At 39.2% G+C, this 19,541-nt stretch overlaps 1 protein-coding gene across 20 annotated transcripts in view; it reads left to right on the top strand.

The window, feature by feature from the left end:
• The window catches only part of SLC9B2 (solute carrier family 9 member B2), a 60,138-nt gene that overhangs the window by 25,152 nt on the left and 15,445 nt on the right, over positions 1-19,541 (top strand). For 13 of the 20 annotated variants that reach the window (XR_011437475.1, XR_002806917.2, XR_011437477.1 and 10 more), the window contains 6 exons: positions 1,048-1,218; positions 6,066-6,208; positions 7,061-7,188; positions 8,878-9,053; positions 12,531-12,637; positions 14,922-15,071. Coding sequence is in view for 14 of the 20 variants with exons in the window: in XM_070263328.1 (XP_070119429.1) it covers positions 1,048-1,218; positions 6,066-6,208; positions 7,061-7,188; positions 8,878-9,053; positions 12,531-12,637; positions 14,922-15,071 (875 nt within the window). In the remaining 6 variants the exon portion in view is untranslated. The remainder of the gene's footprint in view (positions 1-1,047; positions 1,219-6,065; positions 6,209-7,060; positions 7,189-8,877; positions 9,054-12,530; positions 12,638-14,921; positions 15,072-19,541) is intronic. The other 7 variants (XR_011437479.1, XR_011437478.1, XM_070263330.1 and 4 more) reach the window with 1 other exon arrangement.

A 19,541-nucleotide genomic window follows, 5' to 3' on the forward strand; every position in this document is an offset into this window, starting at 1 on the left:
AAGACTTTTTAAACTTCCCACAAGGTTAAGCTATCTAATGAAACCACACGTGGGTGAAGAAGCTGGCAGTACAGGTGAAGAAGCTGCCAACACTTTTCCCTCAGTTAAAAACAAACAAACCTTTGTTTGATGAATAAGCTACAATCTGCATAAGATTTTGATGGAGCTGCTCTCTATTTAAAGCAAATGCCCTCAAGATTCTACATCTCGGGGAAAAGGAAGTGTGGTTCCAGGGTTTAAGTCTGCAAAGAAGAGACTGACTTTAGATGCGGATGTCAGTAGAGATTTAACTGTGCTGATACTGTATTAGAATTGTTACTGTTTTTTAGTGCTTTGGTCACAAGTTTTGAGTTTTGGGTCGTCTGCTCCAACTCTGTTTTTCCCATAAGTCTTTTTGTTTTCAGTGTCTGATTTTGTAGAACACAAGGTTTTTGAAACAGGGAAACATATTTTGCATTCTAACAGAAATGCCTCTACTAAAGCAAATACTTCAGGCAACCAGATGATTGTCCCAGAGGAAAGGTTTGAGGTGCCACAATGAATGATGGCCCCCCCAAAAAGGTAAGTATCTGAGTAATTCTAAACAAACGTCAACATAGAAGAGAAACAATGATAATGTTTAATTCAAGGCAGAGCTAAAATAGGGGAGTGTGGTTGTTCAAGTATTCTCATGCTCCTGTGAAGAGGTTAAAGATAGTGATTGTTTCTCTTTTTATTAACTACTGATATATTTATAGTAAAATTAAAAAGAATAATAAGGGAATAGTAAAAAGAAAAAAAGTTCAAGGTATTAGTTGTAGCAGTGTGGAAGGCGATGGGGGATGGGATTAAGAGGAACACAGAGCTGCCTTCAAGGCACTGGTAATATCCTATTTCTTCAGATGGTTGGTAATTACCCAGTTGTTCATATCACTGGTGTTCTTCAAAACTTACACATGGTTATAAATATTTGTATGTGTATTCAGTATTTATTTTTAAAAACTTTTAGATTATATCAAAACCGACATATGACAACTTATTGATAGAAGTTTTCCTGGTTTATTTCAGTTACCATCCTTGTTCTTCTGTGGGCTGTAGTGTGGTCAATTACTGGCAGTGAATGTCTTCCTGGAGGAAACCTATTTGGAATTATAATCCTGTTCTATTGTGCCATCTTTGGAGGGAAACTTTTGGGGCTCATTAAGTTACCTACGTTGCCTCCACTGCCTCCTCTTCTTGGTAAGTACCAAACACTTCCTGTGTCCTTCAGAGTAAATCATATTTTTAAAATAGTAGTTTGGGAAATAAAGGAATAAACTATTTCTGTATTTGCTGTGCTGGCCCTTAAAGCTGATTGTTAAATTGTGATGAGTTTTATGAGCCAGTTGGTAAACAGCAATTTGAAAATTAAATTATATATACTTACAATTAAATAACTTGCATTAAACACAAGAGCAATACTCAAAACCAATCACTTCTTAATTATTTTACTACATTTTCCTCTTATCTCTCCTCTTGAGATTATGGAAATACTATATCACCGTGTGTCACTGCCCATCTGTTCCCAGCTCCACGTTCAATGATGTCAGGTTGGTAGGTTAACATCAGCCCTGGTAGAAGTATCTGTAATACAGAAATCAGCAAATGCTGCAGACCAGGGCTTAATATGTTGTCAGTCACTCACATCATTGACAAATGAGTGAAGTTCCAACATGTATTACAAAACTATTCTTCCAGAGGCCATGAGAACTGTGCAGATATGACACGTAAAAATTAGTCTTAAAACTAGGTATTATATCTTTAATGTTTCTTTTAAAAATTCCATATTACAAAATTTCAGTGTACTACTTTCAGTATACCACAAAAGACATTTTGTGTCCATTTCTCACAGATTTATAAATCATTAAGTTTTATTTAAAAACCATGTACCTTTTACACATGCATATTTGCACACATCTCCTTTTTTTTATTTTAAAAGATTGGCCCTCAGCTAACATCTGTTGCCAATCTTCTTTTTTTTTTCATTTCTTCTTCTCCTCAAGGCCCCCCAGTACATAGTTGTATATTCCAGTTGTCGGTTCTTCCAGTTCCTCTATGTGGGACGCCACCTCAGCATGGCCTGATGAGCGGTGCTAGGTCAGTGCACAGGATGCGAACCAGTGAGACCCTGGGCTGCCAAAGCAGAGTGCATGAACTTAACCACTCAGCCACAGGACCAGACCCCCCCCCACACACACACATTTCCTAAGTAAAAATTTTTTTCTATTAGTGAGGACCTCAGGATTGGTTAACATAGACCAAAATTATTTTCCTGTGAATTTGTGGTGAGCAATTGAAACTAAATGTAAAAAGAAGTAGAATTATTTACATCTTACTCTACACTGTTTCCCAATATATTTTTCAATTTAGGTAAAATTCAAGTTATTTCACTTAATTCATATTGTTTATCATGGGTGCTTTTTGTTAAAGTTTTTAATTGAATTATTATGACAATGGGTTGTTTCTAGGCCAGCCCGGTGGTGTAGTGGTTGAGTTCGGTGCACTCTGCTTCGGTGGCCCAGGTTCGTGGGTTCCGGTCTTGGCTGTGGACTACACCCTTGTCAGCTATGCTGTGGTGGCGTCCCACATACAAAATAGGGGAAGCTTGGCACAGATGTTAGCTCAGGGCAAATCTTCCTCACCAAAAACAAAAGGGGGGCTGTTTCTAAATATGCCTGTGTGCTATGATAAAGGGTTGGCAAACCATCTCTTCTTGTAAATAAGATCTTATTGGAACACACTCCTGCTCATTCATTTACATATTGTCTGTGGCTGCTTTTATACTACAATGGCAGGGCTGAGAGCTTATAACAGACACCATGTGGCCCACAAAGCCTGCAGTGTTTCTTGTATGGCCCTTTACAGAAAATGTTTACTAACCCCTGCATCAAAGTCAGAGCTTCTCACACTTTATTATCCAGAGAATGACCTTGGATCTTGTTAAAATGCAGACTCTAATTCAGTAGGTCTGGGGTGAGGCCTGAGATTCTGCCTTTCTAATAAGCTCAAAGACCACACTTTCCACAGAAAAATCATAAGTTTTCAAACCTGGCTGCACGTAGGAATCATCTGGGAAATTTTTTAAAAAGCTGATGCCTGGGACCCACCCCAGAGATTCTGAACTAATTGAATGGAGTAGCCCTGGGTATCAGAATTTTTAAAAGCTCCCCAGTGATTCTAATATGCAACCTAAGTTGAGGACTACTGTTCTAGACGCCATGAAAATGCCCTTTACACCTCATCCTTCTCTTTTCCACTCCATGCCTGTTATTGCAACAAGCAAAATACACATGTTGCAAAATGATAAATCCTTGGGCTTTGTGATTACATGAAATCTCCTGAGGTCACTGAAATCATTCTTAAAAGTCACGTACGTAATGTATCTTACCATCCCTTTCTATAGTGGTACGCTTGTGACAGAAGTTTACTGGCTCTTAGCGTATTAGGGCCAGTATCTAAAACTGAAACATTATCTGAATCCATAAAGAAGACTTGTTAAGACAGACATGTGTGATGATTGCCTATTCCATATTTTTAAAAATTCATTGAAATAATTGCCAGAGATGGAGGATGAAGGAGCATTTTTTATTCCAAAAATGAATGTGAAAACAACTTTCCTAGGACACTGTTTCCTTTGCTGATGGTCTGGGTTGCTGGAAATTTTTTTCAATAATGATTTGCTTCAAAATAACTTGAGAGTAGATGAAATAAGATTGGCCATGTATTGATAATTTTTGCATGTTTTAAAAAATTTCCGTAATAGAAATTAAGGAGGAAAGAAGAATACTCCTTATCAAAGAAGGTATTCTTTTCTCCACACCCAAGGGAAAGGCCCCCCCAGGGGCTCAGAGGCCAGAGGGGGCGCCTTCCTAATCACAGTCAGGTGGCCACATCAACCGAGGCCATCGGCAAACAGAACTGTCTCAGGGAAATTGTTTGTACATTCATCTCAGAAATGAAAAATGCTCCTTCATCCCCTCCAAAACTCCAAAAGAAACTCCTACATATTTGTGAGTTCTTATTAGACTATTATTCCTTTTGATTTCAGGTAGTTATATGCTATAATCAATTTAGGGCTGGTTTAGATTCACATTTTAAGTTTCAGTAAAGAACTGTTGACAAATTAATGAAATGTAAGGTTAGTGCAGCATTTTTGGCTGGTAATTCATTAATATCTATAAAAATGATATACACTGTACCCTGGAGCCTAACATTTCCACTGCTAAGAATTATCCTATGGATATACTTGCACAAACCTACAAATATGTAAGCTCTATGTGGACAAGGACCATGTTGGTGTAGCTCGCCTCTGCATTACCAGGGTAGAGTAAGGGTCTGGCATGCAGTTAATAAATACTGTGCTCATTTCAGCACTGTTTGTAATGAAAAATCTGGAAAGTTCCTTCAAGTCCCTTACTTAGTCCAAAAATTATGGTACTTCCACACAACGAGAAACTATTCCAACTATTAAAAAAAAACAAGGCAAATATATATGTGCATCATTGGGAATATGTCCACGATATATTGTTAAGTGGAAAAGAAACAGATTATACAATGGTATTTAAACGTGCTCTCATTTGTGTCCAGTGCAAAAGAGCACACGTACACACACACAGAGAAGCATGCTTTAATAGGTAGAGAAACTTTCTGGAAGGGCACAGAAAACTCTGGACAGTGGAAACCTTTGGGGAATGAAGCTGGAAAGTTGCACTTGGGGTAGGACATGTACTGGTCACTTTACATTGTCTGTCATGGTTTAATTTTATCATGAGCAAATATATTATTATTCTTTTAAAAACAGCTATTGTAGGCTGGTTCTTACTTTCAAAAATTCTAGAAAGATCATGACTGCAGAATTCATAACTTCTTCTAGATTAAATGGCAGCAATGAGAAATGCCTGGAAGAGATGCTTCCTTGCCTAATGGTGTCTGGAACAAGTCACAAAAAGCTATACTTGTAATTCATCTCTATTCTCATAGCTTACATATAAAACAACCCAAAGTTAGTAAATTTATTTAGTCCTTTGAAGTGTGGTCCATATAAGGATGTGGTAAGAAAAGAGTCCTGCTAGAGAAGAACGGAGTGTGGACGGCTTGCAGTCTCTGAGGAGAAATCCTTCCCCTATCTGGGCATGTGGTATCAGGGAGGGCAGGATTCTCTCACAAACTACCCAGCTTCCTCAGGCACACTCAACTACTTGCAGTTCCCAGAATGTGTCACACTTTCTCTTCATACCTTGGAAGAAACTGTTATTTCTCCCGGAAACTTCTCAACTTCTCCAGCCCCTTCTTCATTCCCCTTCCCCTTCTTTGGCCCCTGCTGACTCACCCTTCCTTGTCTCAGCTTGTATAAGGCCTCCTCATGCTTCCATAAAATTGAGGTTGCCCCCATAGACTGAAAGCTTGTTGAGGGATAGTACTGAGCCTTTGTTCATTGCAATATCTCTAATACCTACTATAGTGTCGAAAGTACCGAAGGCATTTGATAAATGTTGAATGGCTGAATGAAAGAAGAGTCACCAGCTGACATGACAGAACAATGTCTATTTCATGATAACTCACTTCTAAGCCTTTGCAAAGCAGGTTATATGTTTTTTATTAAATTATCTGGTTTGAAAATAGGTAAAATAGAGCCCATATAGGTATTGATATTTCAAGTAATCTGACATGGTAAATAATTTTAGAATCTTTCTGCTGTTTGCATACAAAGAGATGACTGAATTGGGCCTTGTATTAAAACATTTTATATTCAGAATTTGATCATACTTTCTACCCAAATACTACATCCTGTTTCTCCCTTTCAGGTTCAATTATTAATGAATTATTAATTATTCTAATCTTTCATTTTTATCTGCATATTAAAGCCTTTTCTTAGCTCCTGTAATTTTTTTTTTCATTAAAAGTTTGACATAATTTCATCTAAGGACTAAGCATAAAAGAAGTGGTTCCTGGGATTATAATCCTGGGATAGTCTCTTCTACATCTAAAGTACTGAAAATATTTTCTGTATTTGAAAACTAAAGATTTGTTTGATTTCTCCATCCCAGGCATGCTGCTTGCTGGGTTTCTCATCAGAAATATCCCTGTCGTCAATGATAATGTACAGATCAAGCACAAGTGGTCTTCCGCTTTGAGAAGCATAGCACTGTCTGTCATATTGGTTCGTGCTGGCCTTGGGCTTGATCCACAGGTATTGAAGTATAAATTTCTAATTATTGACTTGGAATTTTGTTCTTCCAATATTGCAAGTATTTAGAATGACTGAGCTTTAGGAAATGGATGTGGACACTTTGCACAGCATTCAGAACGACAGAATGAAATTTATTTCATACAGGACTGTCCCCAAAAGATGTTCCCATACTCTCTCTTGGAGAAAGGTGGAGTTACTGTCTATCTAGGGACAGCACCAAGAATAAAGGCTCCCCTTTTCTCTGACAGAGATACAGGCCGTAGTTATAAATAAGGGTTGTGAGAGAGAAGACATCATATTTTTGGTGTGGACAGCCCTATACGAGTGTTTAGGGCTAACTATGCTGGCTCAGAAAACTGCCTAGCATACAGAATGAGTCTCAAAGTGTGCTTTTTTCGTGTTTGCTTTTGAAAGCAGGAATGAATGTTCTTGAGGACATCAGGTTCATTTTGGGGCCACAAATTATACATATGGCCAACACCGAGACGGTTAGATCAGCTAGTGTGGAGGTTATGAGCACAGACTCTGAAAGCAGCCTGGCCGAGCTCAAACCAAGCTCCACCACTCACTAATTTCATGATCTTGGAGAACAGCTTTAACTTGTGCCTTTTTGGATGAGAAAATCTAAACAATGATGATAATATTATCCCCTGTGTCATAGGTTGCTATGAGGACTAATAAGCCAACTCTAAAACACTTAGAACACTGAAATGTTTGTTAAATAAAACTCATTACCTGGAAAATTCATGATGGATGATCCAGACAGTCTGAACACTGAAGAAAAAGCATTTAATGTCATTCTCTCTGTGTGTCTTTAGAGGGTTATTTCGTATGTCTATTTTTATATTTCAGGCCCTGAGGAAGCTGAAGGGTGTCTGTGTAAGATTAGCCATGGGTCCCTGTCTTGTGGAGGCATGCTCATCTGCTCTTCTTGCCCACTTCCTAATGGGTTTGCCGTGGCAATGGGGATTTATACTGGGGTAATGATTTTTCTTTGTCGTATGAAAATACACACGGACATTTAGGACTTTCTCTGACGCTATACAAGTGAATGCATAATATTTTCTTAAGGATATCAGAAAATACAATACAGATATTCCAGCATAATATTATGACTATTAATATACCAGCATATAAACATTATAACTTCAAAATATAGTGTATGTCTTTGTAGGTGCTAACTTTGACAGTTTTATAATAATTTAAACTATTGAGGAAGTAATAGACTTTTACTACGCCTGATTCCATGCCAGTGAGAGATGCCAGATCTCTCCTCAAAGTCCATACAAAGGATAACGAATGCTCAACAGTGATCCACACCTAGCACAGGCCTCCTCCTCCTTTCACCAGGCTCTTATGATTATCTGTTCTGCTGTATTTTCCTCCTGCTGTTAGTTCTTTCTTCTTCTTCTTCTTCTTCTTTTTTGGTGAGGAAGATTGGCCCTGAGCTAACATCTGTTCCCAAGCTTCCTCTTTTCTTTTTTTTTCTCCCCAAAGGCCCAGGATATAGTTGTATATCCTAGTTGTAAATCCTTCTAGTTCTTCTATGTGGGATGCCACCACAGCATGGCTTGATGAGCAGTATATAGGTCCACACCAGGATCTGAACCAGCAAACTCTGGGCCGCCGAAGCAGAGCACATGAAGTCAACCACTGTGCCACTGGGACAGCCCCCGGTTCCTACTTCTAAGATTTAAGAGCCATAAGAAGTAAATAAATATGAAAGTACTTGGTAAGAATTTGGTGTTGGGGCCAGCCCCACGGCTCATGTTGAGGTGGCATTGGCGTCCCATATAGCACAGCCTGAGGCACTTACAACTACAATCTACAACTATGTACTGGGGGGCTTTGGGGAGAAAAAAGAAAAGATTGGCAACAGATGTTAGCACAGGTGCCAATCTTTAAAAAAAATAATAATAATTTGGTGCTGATAAGTAGGCAAGAAGTAAGAACTACTTACTTCTCACGGTTAAGACTCTCGAGCTATACTGCCTAGATTCAAATCTCGGCTCTGACTTTCCAGTATGTGATCTTCGGCAAATTACCTAATCTCTTTGTGCCTCCATTTCCTCATTTGCAAAACAAAGATAATGATTGTAGCTACCTCATAGGGTGGTTGTGAGGATTAAATTAGTTAATATATGTGAAGTGCTTAAAATGGTGTTAGGTACATAGTGAGCTTCATAAATGCTTGCTGCTATCCTACTGCTGCCGTTATCAATGTCACTGTTACTGTCACTATGGCCTTCCTCTTCTAATCTGTTGTCTGATTTTTATATGCCAGGTCCTGATAGAAGGCCTCGCATCACTGGATTCCAATCCAAAAAGTCCGTGGCCGTGTTTTTCAAACCTCATGCCGTGGATGTTTTGTTTAGATAGAAGGCAGATTCCTGGGGCCTCACCCCATTAGGTCTTCCAGACCAGCCGTAAATACAGATTTCAGACAGGCTGCGTAGTCCCAACGCAAGTTGTCCATGGCCACACTCAGAAGAAGTGTTCTGTAGAACTTGTAGGTGTGCGTGTGTTTCTGTTTGGGACTTCACTGCCTTTGAAAGACTGTAATTGTCTAAAGTGTAACCTCTGAAAGAGTGGAGGTTATTATAATTTCACTAATAATAGTAATAATGAATAAGATGCTATCATAAATATTTAAAGTGCTGCCTGCTTAGTTTTGTCTTAGGTGCTGTGTCTCCAGCTGTGGTGGTGCCTTCAATGCTCCTTTTGCAGGAAGGGGGCTATGGTGTTGAAAAAGGTGTCCCGACCTTACTCATGGCTGCTGGCAGCTTTGATGACATTCTGGCCATCACTGGCTTCAACACGTGCTTGGGCATGGCCTTTTCCACAGGTAAACTGATCAGTTCATGTGTGCTGTTCTCTTATGCTCTAGCGACATAGATATGATGTTGTGAGTGTGGCATATTTCCTTGATAATTGATTAAGGCAAATTAAAATAGAAAAAGCAACTCCAAGAGTGAGTGCTATACCTTAGGAGGAACCAGTGGCTTCTTGTCTTTACTGCCTTCACCCTCTAAATAGAAAATGCTCAAGTACTGTGGTAGGTGCGTGAGGGGGCTTCAAAAGAGCAAAGTCGAAAGAAGGAGAACAGCTTCTGCATGCAGCCACCCGGGAGGGTCAGCCTCCGAGACTGCGCACGGAGGGTGAGCAGGTGTTTCAGTGAGCACAAAGGACAAAGTAGTCCAAGTGGGAGGGACAGTTTCTGTTCTCTCGTCTTTAACATTTTAGGGGAAATAATTATTTTAATGTGTATCTTATTAATACTTAATAACTGTCTGATACAGACATATTTTGTTTTAAGTAGTAATAAAACAGGAACTAAAGGCATTTTTTCCCTACTGTTATTCAACACCTTTATTATCCTTTGGGACAGCACACATTTAAGTTCACTTTTTAATCTGTTTTCAAGACTGGAAGATAAGATTTGCAATTTCATATTATTGACAAAATGTAATTGTGGGCTAAGTTTAGCTTCAGATTATTTAGTGGGAACACACCTTCGAAAGTCTTGTGTTCTCAGTCTCTCTGCCCCATGGTTATCCTCCCATTTTATGACTATAGTTGACGTATGCCAATTACCTAGTACTTCACCTCTTCCCACACCCTGAAGTTGCCTTACATCTAGTCCCCACCGTGTATCACTGGTGAATTAATCTTCTCAAAGCATTGTTTTTATAGTCTTACTTTCTTGTTCAAGCACCAGTGAGGATTCTCTATTACCAATTAGGTCGAATCTACACCCTTATCTCTATTTTAACTCTACTGTACCTGTCCAATCATACATTCTCCCTGCTTCCTGGTATACACCTTTAAAACAATAGTTCTCAGCCTCAGCTGCACACTATAATTACCTGGGAACTTTTTAAAAATACTCATATGTGGGCCCTACCTTAGGCCACTTAAATCATAATCTTTGGGAATGGAAACCACAGCTTTAGAGCAACAGAGTTTGCGTTAAAATCACACAGGAGCAGGGTAGGGAGGGCCGTGGGGAGCGGCTGCTGGGGTTTTCATAATCTGAGGGGTGGGGGTGGGGGTGGGGCTAGCCTGAAGAACCTTCCTACTTGACAATACTCTGTACCCTCTGCCCTGCCCTACTAAATGCAGTCCTTAGACCATCTGGATAGGAGCTACCTGGAGCCTCTTTAAAATGTGGATCCCAGGCCCGGCCAGACTTACTGCATCAGAATTTTCAGAGGTGGGGCCCAAGAAGTCTTTTTTTCTTTTAAACAATCTTACTATACGGGCGACTGAAAGTGGTTAGTTACTTTCTACACATTTATAGTAAATTATTTACTGTAATATCTTGCGACGTATACTATTATCACAGATAAATGTTTTTGACAGTCACACTATTACCTAATAGAGAGCTGTCCTAGCTAAATAAAACTACTACAGAGGTAATCATTTTTTTAAATACAAGAGATAATTGAAACTGTAGGGGAGGAAAAACCGTTTCCCACATTAGGTTCGTTGACTGGGGCCCTGTAATCAGACTGACAAGAGACAGACTAACAAGAGAAAAACAGTTTATTAACGTGTGCATTGTGCTTACACAAGACCTCAAAGATGAGTAAGTCAAAGGAGCGGTCAGAATTTGGGCTTGTTCAGGATTTTAGCAAAGAACAATAATTATGTGGAGAAGCACAAGATAAAGGAGCTTTGAGCTTCTAGAGGCAGCAAATTGTGGGAAAAGAAACATATGGGGACCTAACGGTAGATAAGGGCTTGTTTTAGCAAAGTTTGTGATGTGAATTCCTCTGGTGCTGTCTTGGGGCTGATAAGGGCCCATAAGTGTCCCAAGTTGTCTCAGTGATTAACTTCTGTCCTTCCTGGTAAAAAGGAGAGGGGACACCTTTATGAATTTATGTCCTGCTTTTGGGCAAATAGTGAGAGGGCAGAGAGCTTTTCTTATATCTGCTTCTTCTCAATTGCCTTCAACTCAGAATAATCCTTATGCCCCAGTGGCATATTTGGGGTGACATATTGTGTACTCTAAACCACAATAACAAAAACCCACAATAACTAGTTAGTACATTTTTTCTTAGAATAGTGTGTGAAGAAGGGCTTTATGTGTTGAACAACTTTTTTTGTTTTTTTAAGGAAGATTAGCCCTGAGCTAACATCTGCTGCCAATCCCCTTTTTTGCTGAGGAAGGCTGGCCCTGAGCTAACATCCTTGCCCATCTTCCTCTACTTTATATGTGGGACGCCTACCACAGCATGGCTTGCCAAGTGGTGCCATGTCTGCACCCGGGATCCAAACTGCCAAACCCTGGCCGCCAAAGCGGAATGTGTGAACTTAACCATTGCACCACTGGGCCGGCCCCTTTGAGCAACTTTAATATAATTTTCTGCACAATGTGTTCACAAAGTTTTTTTAATTAACGTTTCCTAAGTTCTGTATGATATGGGGGAAAATATTGGTTCTACTTACCTCTCTATTATTTCAAAGAAGCTGAGTAAGAAATAAAGATTCTTCTAAGAGCAATTTCAAAAATAATTTGTTTTCAGTTTGCTTTTAGAATAAACATTCAAGAAGGAATGAGTCCTTTACACTCATCATAGTAAGAAAAGATTCTTGATTTTAATTCTCAAATTAAGTTCCTGTATTCTATACATATCAAACCTACTAAAATCAGTGTACATTTGTTATTTTAAAATCAGGCTCGTAGGGCCAGCCCTGTGGGGTAATGGTTTAAGTTCGTGTGCTCTGCCTCAGTGGCCCAGGATTCGCGGGTTCAGATCCCAGGCACGGACCTAGCGCTGCTCTTCAAGCCATGCTGTGGCGGTGTCCCACATAAAATAGAGGAAGACTGGCACAGATGTTAGCTCGGCGACAATCTTCCTCAAGCAAAAAGAGGAAGATTGGCAACGGATGTTAGGTCAGGGCCAACCTTCCTCACACACAAAAAAATCAGGCTATTAAATGGCTGTTTGAAAACTAGATCAGTCTACTCACCCAGCCTATGCATATCATACCAATTAGCTCTGAATCATGAAATTTATCTTTCATATTTTCTTAGGCCCTTTAGGTAAAGTTTTTTGAAGTAAATGTACAAAAAAGTGCACAAATCATAGTTTACGCCTATTTTGAAGTTTATCTCTAATAATGCATACCTTTCTTATAAGATAGGCCCATTTTATTAGACATTTTAAGTCACATATATTTAAGACTGTGGAGAGCAGGAAATATCTGTAAACTTTTCCTTCTGTGTAAGCAGATGCTTTGTGTGATGATTGAAGTAAAGTCTTTGTATTTATGGATTTAGAGTTCTGACTGAAGATTTTTTTTATGTGTGTTTAAGGTTCCACGGTTTTTAATGTCCTCAGAGGCATTTTGGAGGTAGTAATTGGTGTGGCAGCTGGGGCTCTTCTTGGATTTTTTATTCAGTACTTCCCAAGCAGCGACCAGGTAAAGGAAACCATCTGTGGGAAAGTCGTGCTCTAAAATGTCACGGGAAAACATTCTGGAACACTCCCTCAGAGCCATGTGAAGGACATGATTTAGCAAATGACCCCCATTTTAAAACTGCTTGCTGCTCTGTCAGTGCTGTCTGTGAGGCTTAGGAAGACAGCTAAACCTTGAAGATGTTAATGCAGTCCTGGGATTTTCTTCTCCTATTTATATTCTGTACACTTCAGCTTGCACTGTAAAATAACATGAATTCCAAACTAATAGGATATGCAAGTCTTATTTTTATTTTCATTTTTTTGAGGAAAGATTAGCCCTGAGCTAACATCTGCTGCCAATCCTCCTCTTTTTGCTGAGGAAGACTGGCCCTGAGCTAACATCCGTACCCATCTTCCTCTACTTTATATGTGGGACGCCTGCCACAGCATGGCTGGACAAGCAGTGCATAGGTTGCACCTGGGATCCGAACTGGCCAACCATGGGCTGCCGAAGTGGAACGTGCGAGCTTAACCACTGCACCACCCAGCCAGCCCCGCAAGTCTTATTTTTTTAATTAATTTATTTTTTATTTTTATTATTATTCATAATACTTAACTAAATCAAGATATCAAACGGTTCTTTGGGCCCACGGTTTTAGTGTCAAAATACCTTAGATTCTAATACTATCAAATAGATAGACCTTAACATTTCATTAAAATATAGTCTCTTTCTCACCGAGCAGATTGAAGTTCTTTACTGTACATTGTGATTCTTAATGAGAAACAAAGGCTTGTTTGTTTTCCTTTACCCTCTTTAGTCTCTTCTGATAGATAAACACATAAAAATCTTTTCTTTTCTAAAAGAATTGGCATTATTTTGAGATTTCAGAGTATTTTGAATGGAATTCAAATCTTAACTGAAGTAAAAGTTTAATTAAGAAAATTAATATTTGCATTATTAGAATATATGTTGATTTGAATTTTTATTGTGCTGCAAAAAAACTCCAAGTAAAATAGTCTGTAAAAGATTTTATGAATGCATAAAAGAAAATTCAAGGATTTTCTAATTATGCAACAAAGTACAAAGAAAAATGATGGCTTACATTTTGTTGCTTACTGTGTATAAAATGACAGGTGAGTTGAGTAAAGTCCCGCTGTGCTCATCAGGGCAGCGACTGTCTACATGCGGCTCCAGCAGACACAGGACATTTCCAGAGACAGTACAGACATAGAAATTTCCAGCATCACTGATCGTTCTGTTGGGAAGCGCTGATCTAGTCAATCCACACAATAACCCATGAAGAGAATACCTTTAATATGACCATTTCACTGCTGAGCTCAGGCAGAGGTGACTTAAACACGGTCACGTAGCTAGAACGCCGTAGAGCTGGGAATGAACTCAGTTCATCCACTGCCAGGGCCTGTGCGCTTCCAGTCGAACCCTTCTAAGGGCCTGCTGCCTTCTAAAGCAGTCAAGAAGTTTAAAGGCCAAACAGGGACGAGTAACGAAGGAGAGGTACACATTGCTTAGACTTTAAAAATCAACACCACAGACTCCTCTCAGTCTACAGCCACGTAGAGTTTCTTGGTATTCAAAGATTTAGAAAGAAGAACTGGAGAGCATCACGTTAAAGAGTAAATAGAGGGGCTGGCCCCATGGCCGAGTGGTTAAGTTCCCGCAGCCCAGTGTTTCGTTAGTTCGAATCCTGGGCGCGGACATGGCACTGCTCATCAGACCACGCTGAGGCAGCGTCCCACATGCCACAACTAGAAGAACCCACAACGAAGAATACACAACTATGTACCGGGGGGCTTTGGGGAGAAAAAGGAAAAAATAAAATCTTTAAAGAGTAAATAGAGAACCTAAAAATAATAGAGATATCATATCTTTAAGCTTCACAAAAACCCCATGATGTAACTGCTTTCAAGGAGGAGGAAACAAAGCTTGGAGAGGCTAAGTAATATGGCCACTGCATAGCCAATGGTGGGAAAGAGCTTGCATTTTAACCCTAATTTGTCCACTTCCAAAGCCCACACACTCTTTTCTGCTGCTCCGTTCAGCCCTGCGGACTTCTGCGTCAATGACTTCAGAGGAGGCTCACTGAGGTTCCTGAACGGGGAAGCTGCGTTTGTACACATGCTAACTCTACTTTTGTTAAGGAAAAGAAAGTAAATGTTATGTCATACATTTATGTGCACAGATACAGACATTTTTATTTTCTACTAAGTCCTGAATATGGAAAAATCAATAATTAAAAATCAGTTCTATGAAATAATTGAGCTAATCCACGTTTTTTCTCCTCAAGGACAAACTTGTATGGAAGCGGGCGTGCCTTGTTTTGGGGCTGTCTGTGCTGTCGGTGTTCAGCAGTGTGTATCTTGGTTTCCCTGGGTCAGGAGGACTGTGTACGTTGCTCATGGCTTTCCTTGCAGGCATGGGATGGAGCAGTGAAAAGGTGAATTTCATTTTAAGTTCTTCTTCTCATGACTACTTTCTGATTAGATTAGTTTTTTTCCAGATACTTTCATAATATCAAGTTAATAAAATTAATCATAAGAGCTATTTTCTGTACATATACAAATGTATGCCCAAATGCACACATACACTTCCTTTTTTCCTGTTACATACCAATCTATAACTTGATGTTTTTACTTAAAATGTATCATGGTCATATTTCCATGATGCCTCCCTTATTCTTTGTAAGGGTTGCAGAGTATTGCATTGTATAGCTGTACTGTACTTTATTTAACCAGTTTCCTGCCTAAATTTAATTTAACAGACATTTAAATTGTTTCTAGTTTTCTGCCAAGACAAAAAGTGCATCAATAAAATATCCTTGCATATACCATATTTCCTAAACTCTAAGACACTATCAAGTCTAAGAAGCACCATTATTTTACATGCCACCAAGAGAGAAAAAGAATGCTGCCAATTAAACTATGACATCACTTCCTAATTTCAGAAATGAAAAAGTGTGTTTCTTAAAATCAACAAAATATAGCATATCTTTGAGTGTATCTATAGGATTAATTTCTAGAAATAGGATTTCTCTATGAAAGAGTATGCACATTGATACTTTTGATAGTATCAATTTGCCCTTTTTTTAACATATGCTTTTTAAAAATTTTTTGGTGAGGAAGATTGGCCCTGAGCTAACAGCTATTGCCAATCTTCCTCTTTTTTTCCTCCCCAAAGCCCCAGTACATAGTTATATATCCTAGTTGTAGGTCATTCTAGTTCTTCTATGTGGGACGCTGCCACAACATGGCCTGACAAGCGGTGTGTAGTAGGTCTGTGCCCAGGATCCAAACTGGTGAACCCAGGCCGCCAAAGCAGAGTGCATGAACTTAACCACTCAGCCACGCAGCCAGCCCCTCGAGTTGCCCTCTTAAACAGCAGTACCAATTTATATTCCCACCAACAGTTTGTGAAAGGATCTGTTTTTCTGATCTGTGTACTTTCAATCTTTAGATATTTTGCTAATCTGACAGGTGAAAAATGTTTCTCATTATTGATCTGATTTGTATTTCTTTACAAGTGGAGCTAATCATCTTGTCATATATTTACTAGCCAGTTTATTCAAAAGCCTGTGCCCATTTTTTATGATTGTCTGTTTTTCTTACTGACTTTCAAGATCATTAAAATTATTCATTTCCTTTATGTGTATTATGGAAATTAGCTGGTTGCCATTTATTTAATTTCAAGATACATTTTTATGGATTTGAACTTGAGAGGATCATATACTATTCTGCTTCATGAAGAAATTAGATGTAGGTGACCTAAACTAAATACACATATATCATTTGGGAAAACCGAAGACAACTGTTCAAAATAATTCAGCTTAAAATAATACTACATGAAAAATATATGTTGATTATCAGTCCTGAGGTTGGGTGTGCAGTGCCCTGCAGGTGAGCGGTCTCTGCAGAGGTCTGTAGAGGCAGGGCTTCACTGTGGGCACATGGCACTCCGTTGGAGGCTTTCACTCGGGAGGCAGGACATGTGCAGCTGGGCATCCCTTTGCTGTAGAGGAGGGTGGATTGGTGGGGCTGCCTGGAGCCTTGTGTAGATAAGGGACTGAGGCCCCAGGAAAGCAGGCCGCAGTGGATTGGGCTTTGCAGGCAAGGAGCAAGGCTCTGCAGAGCCCTGCTGCAGGCACTGCATGGGCCCAGGGCTGCTGCGTCCTCCTGGGGAGGCTTGGCTGTAAGGCTTATTTCAGGTCTACTTTTTTTTCCTTAGCAGCACCCGTATTATTAAATTCTCCTTTGTGATTTCAAGTAACTTAACATCTGACAAGAGGAAAGCTAAAACATAAACTTCCCAGTATAAATTGGGTCCTCTTATCATCCCTCATCTCTTGTAAACATTTGCTCTTGTCAAAATTTGCTTTTCCGTGGCTTCACTTTCCTTGCAGGCCGAGGCAGGTGATCACACATTGCTTTCAGTCTCGGGTCTGATCTCAGCTCCCTGGCTCCTCGCTGAGCACTCACTGCTGAGTGCCTTCCATCCTGCCTGGGCTGCGCACTGCTCTCGGAGCACTCTGGCCCCCTTGTCCGGGACAGAGCTCGCAGTCTTCACTCCGTGAAGGCATGCCACTGTGTGTGCACTGTGACCCTTGTCGAGCATCTGGGAGCTTGCCTGACATTAGCATTTTACAAACTGTCCCTTCACTTTTTATTGGTAACCTTTTTTAGCATTTAAAAAAATAAATTACCAAAGAGACTATTGTTTAGAATAAAGTTTATTTGATTTCTGAGTATGAAAGCGGTATATGCTTATTGTAGAACTTTGAAAAATTTTTTAAAAGTCAGATAAAAGGAAAGAAAAAAATGATTTGTAATTTCTCCACCTAAAGCCAACAGCTCTGTAAACTATTTTGGTTTATTTCCTTTCATTTATTCAACAGGAAAATTCTCAAATATGCTTGTAGTAAGTTTCTTCAAATTGAATTTTATAGGTAAATGCTTTCTGTTGTCACTTGTTTAAAAGTCTTCAAAAATTACAACCAACTCATTATATTATACTGTCATGGGTGAAAAGAGGGAAGAGAATTAATCAATTTTTATTGCCACTCCGTATGGCCCTGTGCTAGCCACTGAGGGGATATTCTCATTTATTCTCATCAAAAAAACCTTTGAAAAAATATTACCATTTACATTTTATAGAGACTGTAAGTCAGAAGGACTTAAATAACATGTCCAAGGTCACAAAATTAGAAAGTGGCACTGGGATTTAACCTCAGGTTTATCGACTCCAAAGTGACCAGAATATACCATCATTGTGCAGGGCACGTTTTTATGTTTTGACATCTATTCGAATAACATATAGCAAGTGTATTAAAAACATTATACTTCTAAACTTTGCAATTTAAGATTGTTTGTAAATTAATAAATGATAGGATAAAAAAATAAACAGTGAAAAGGAACCATATCATTTGGAATAGAACATGAAAGAGTAGTTTTAGCAACAGACGTCGAGGGGAAGACGGGTGCCCACCGCAAGTGGACGTGAGCCACTTGCGCAGAAGACAAGGGAGGGGGCCCGGCCAGTTCCGGTTACACGATTCTTCAGAAAACTAGGATGTGAGTCATGTAGAAAAGACCGTTATAAACCAAACAAATCATCTGTTTTTCTGCATTTGCCATAACTTTGCCTGAATTGCCAGCAGCCTGGCTGATTACATAGAAGATCAATGTAATCCCAAAACCCAGAGAGAGAACTGACAGCTTTTTTTTTCATATTTACCTCTGGTTAATCTCCTATGTATGTCTCTTTACACACACACACACACACACACGTGGATGCACCATAAGCTTTTTAAAACCAGTCTCTGCTATTTTAAATTATGCTGAAATCCAATATCGTTTCCTTAGGGCAGATTCTTAATGCTAAATTTTTGGGGTCAAATAACATGAACATTTTTAGGTTTTTGACACGTATTACCAAACTGGTTGCTTTCTAGAGTTGTATCCATTTACTTTTCCACCAGTAATATGTGAGGTACCTATCTCATTACATCGTCATCAGCTTAGAATAATGTTTATCCAACTTTAGCACCACCTGGAAGTCTTGTTAAATTGGACTTGTGGACCCCACTCCCGAATTTCTGATTTAGTTAGACTACGGTGGGGCCTGAGAATGTGCACTTCTGATCAGTTACCAGGTGATGCTGATGCTGCTTCCCTGGGGACCACACTTTGTGAAACACTGCCTTAGAATATTATTGTTTTTAATTTTTATCCTTACTGATAGTCAAAAGTGGTATCTTTTTTTGTTTTATGCCTCCTTGCTTAACAATAAAATTGAATGCTTTTTCATATATTTAGCTATTTGTATTTTTTCTTTTTCTTTGATAGGTTTTTTGTCCATTATCTCCTAAAGTTGAATGTACTGATTATATATATGATATTAGCCCTTGGTACCTTTTTTTATTGTTCATTTTTAACACACAAATATCTTATAGTTTCATGTGGTCCGATCTATCAATCTCTTATTATGACCTTTCCTCAGTTTATTTTTTCTTAAAGATTTCTTTCCTAGTGAAATCTTACCTATGTTATCTCATTTATTCTTTGCAATAACCTTGAGAGGTAGATATGAGACCCATTTTACAAATGAGGATACCAAGGCCTAGAGATAGTAGATAGAGTGCCTAAGGTCACCAAGCTAATAAGTGGCAGAGCCAGGATGAAAACACACTGTTTGAGTATATGAAAATGATTTCCTAAAGACAGGGTAAAAAAATCTTCATTGAATCACTTATGTGGCAGACACTCTCCATATCTTTTCTAATTTAGTACTCAGGCAAGTCCCTACTTCTGGAGGCACCAAACCAATGAGTCCAGGTTTTGGACTGCTTTTCCTCCTTGTTCCATGGTGTAGCATAGGGTCTGAGCACTCAGACTTCCTGGGTTAAGCTCAGTCC

This window comes from Equus caballus, chromosome 3 (assembly GCF_041296265.1).
Source record: "Equus caballus isolate H_3958 breed thoroughbred chromosome 3, TB-T2T, whole genome shotgun sequence".
In the NCBI taxonomy this organism is placed as follows: Eukaryota; Metazoa; Chordata; class Mammalia; order Perissodactyla; family Equidae; genus Equus; species Equus caballus.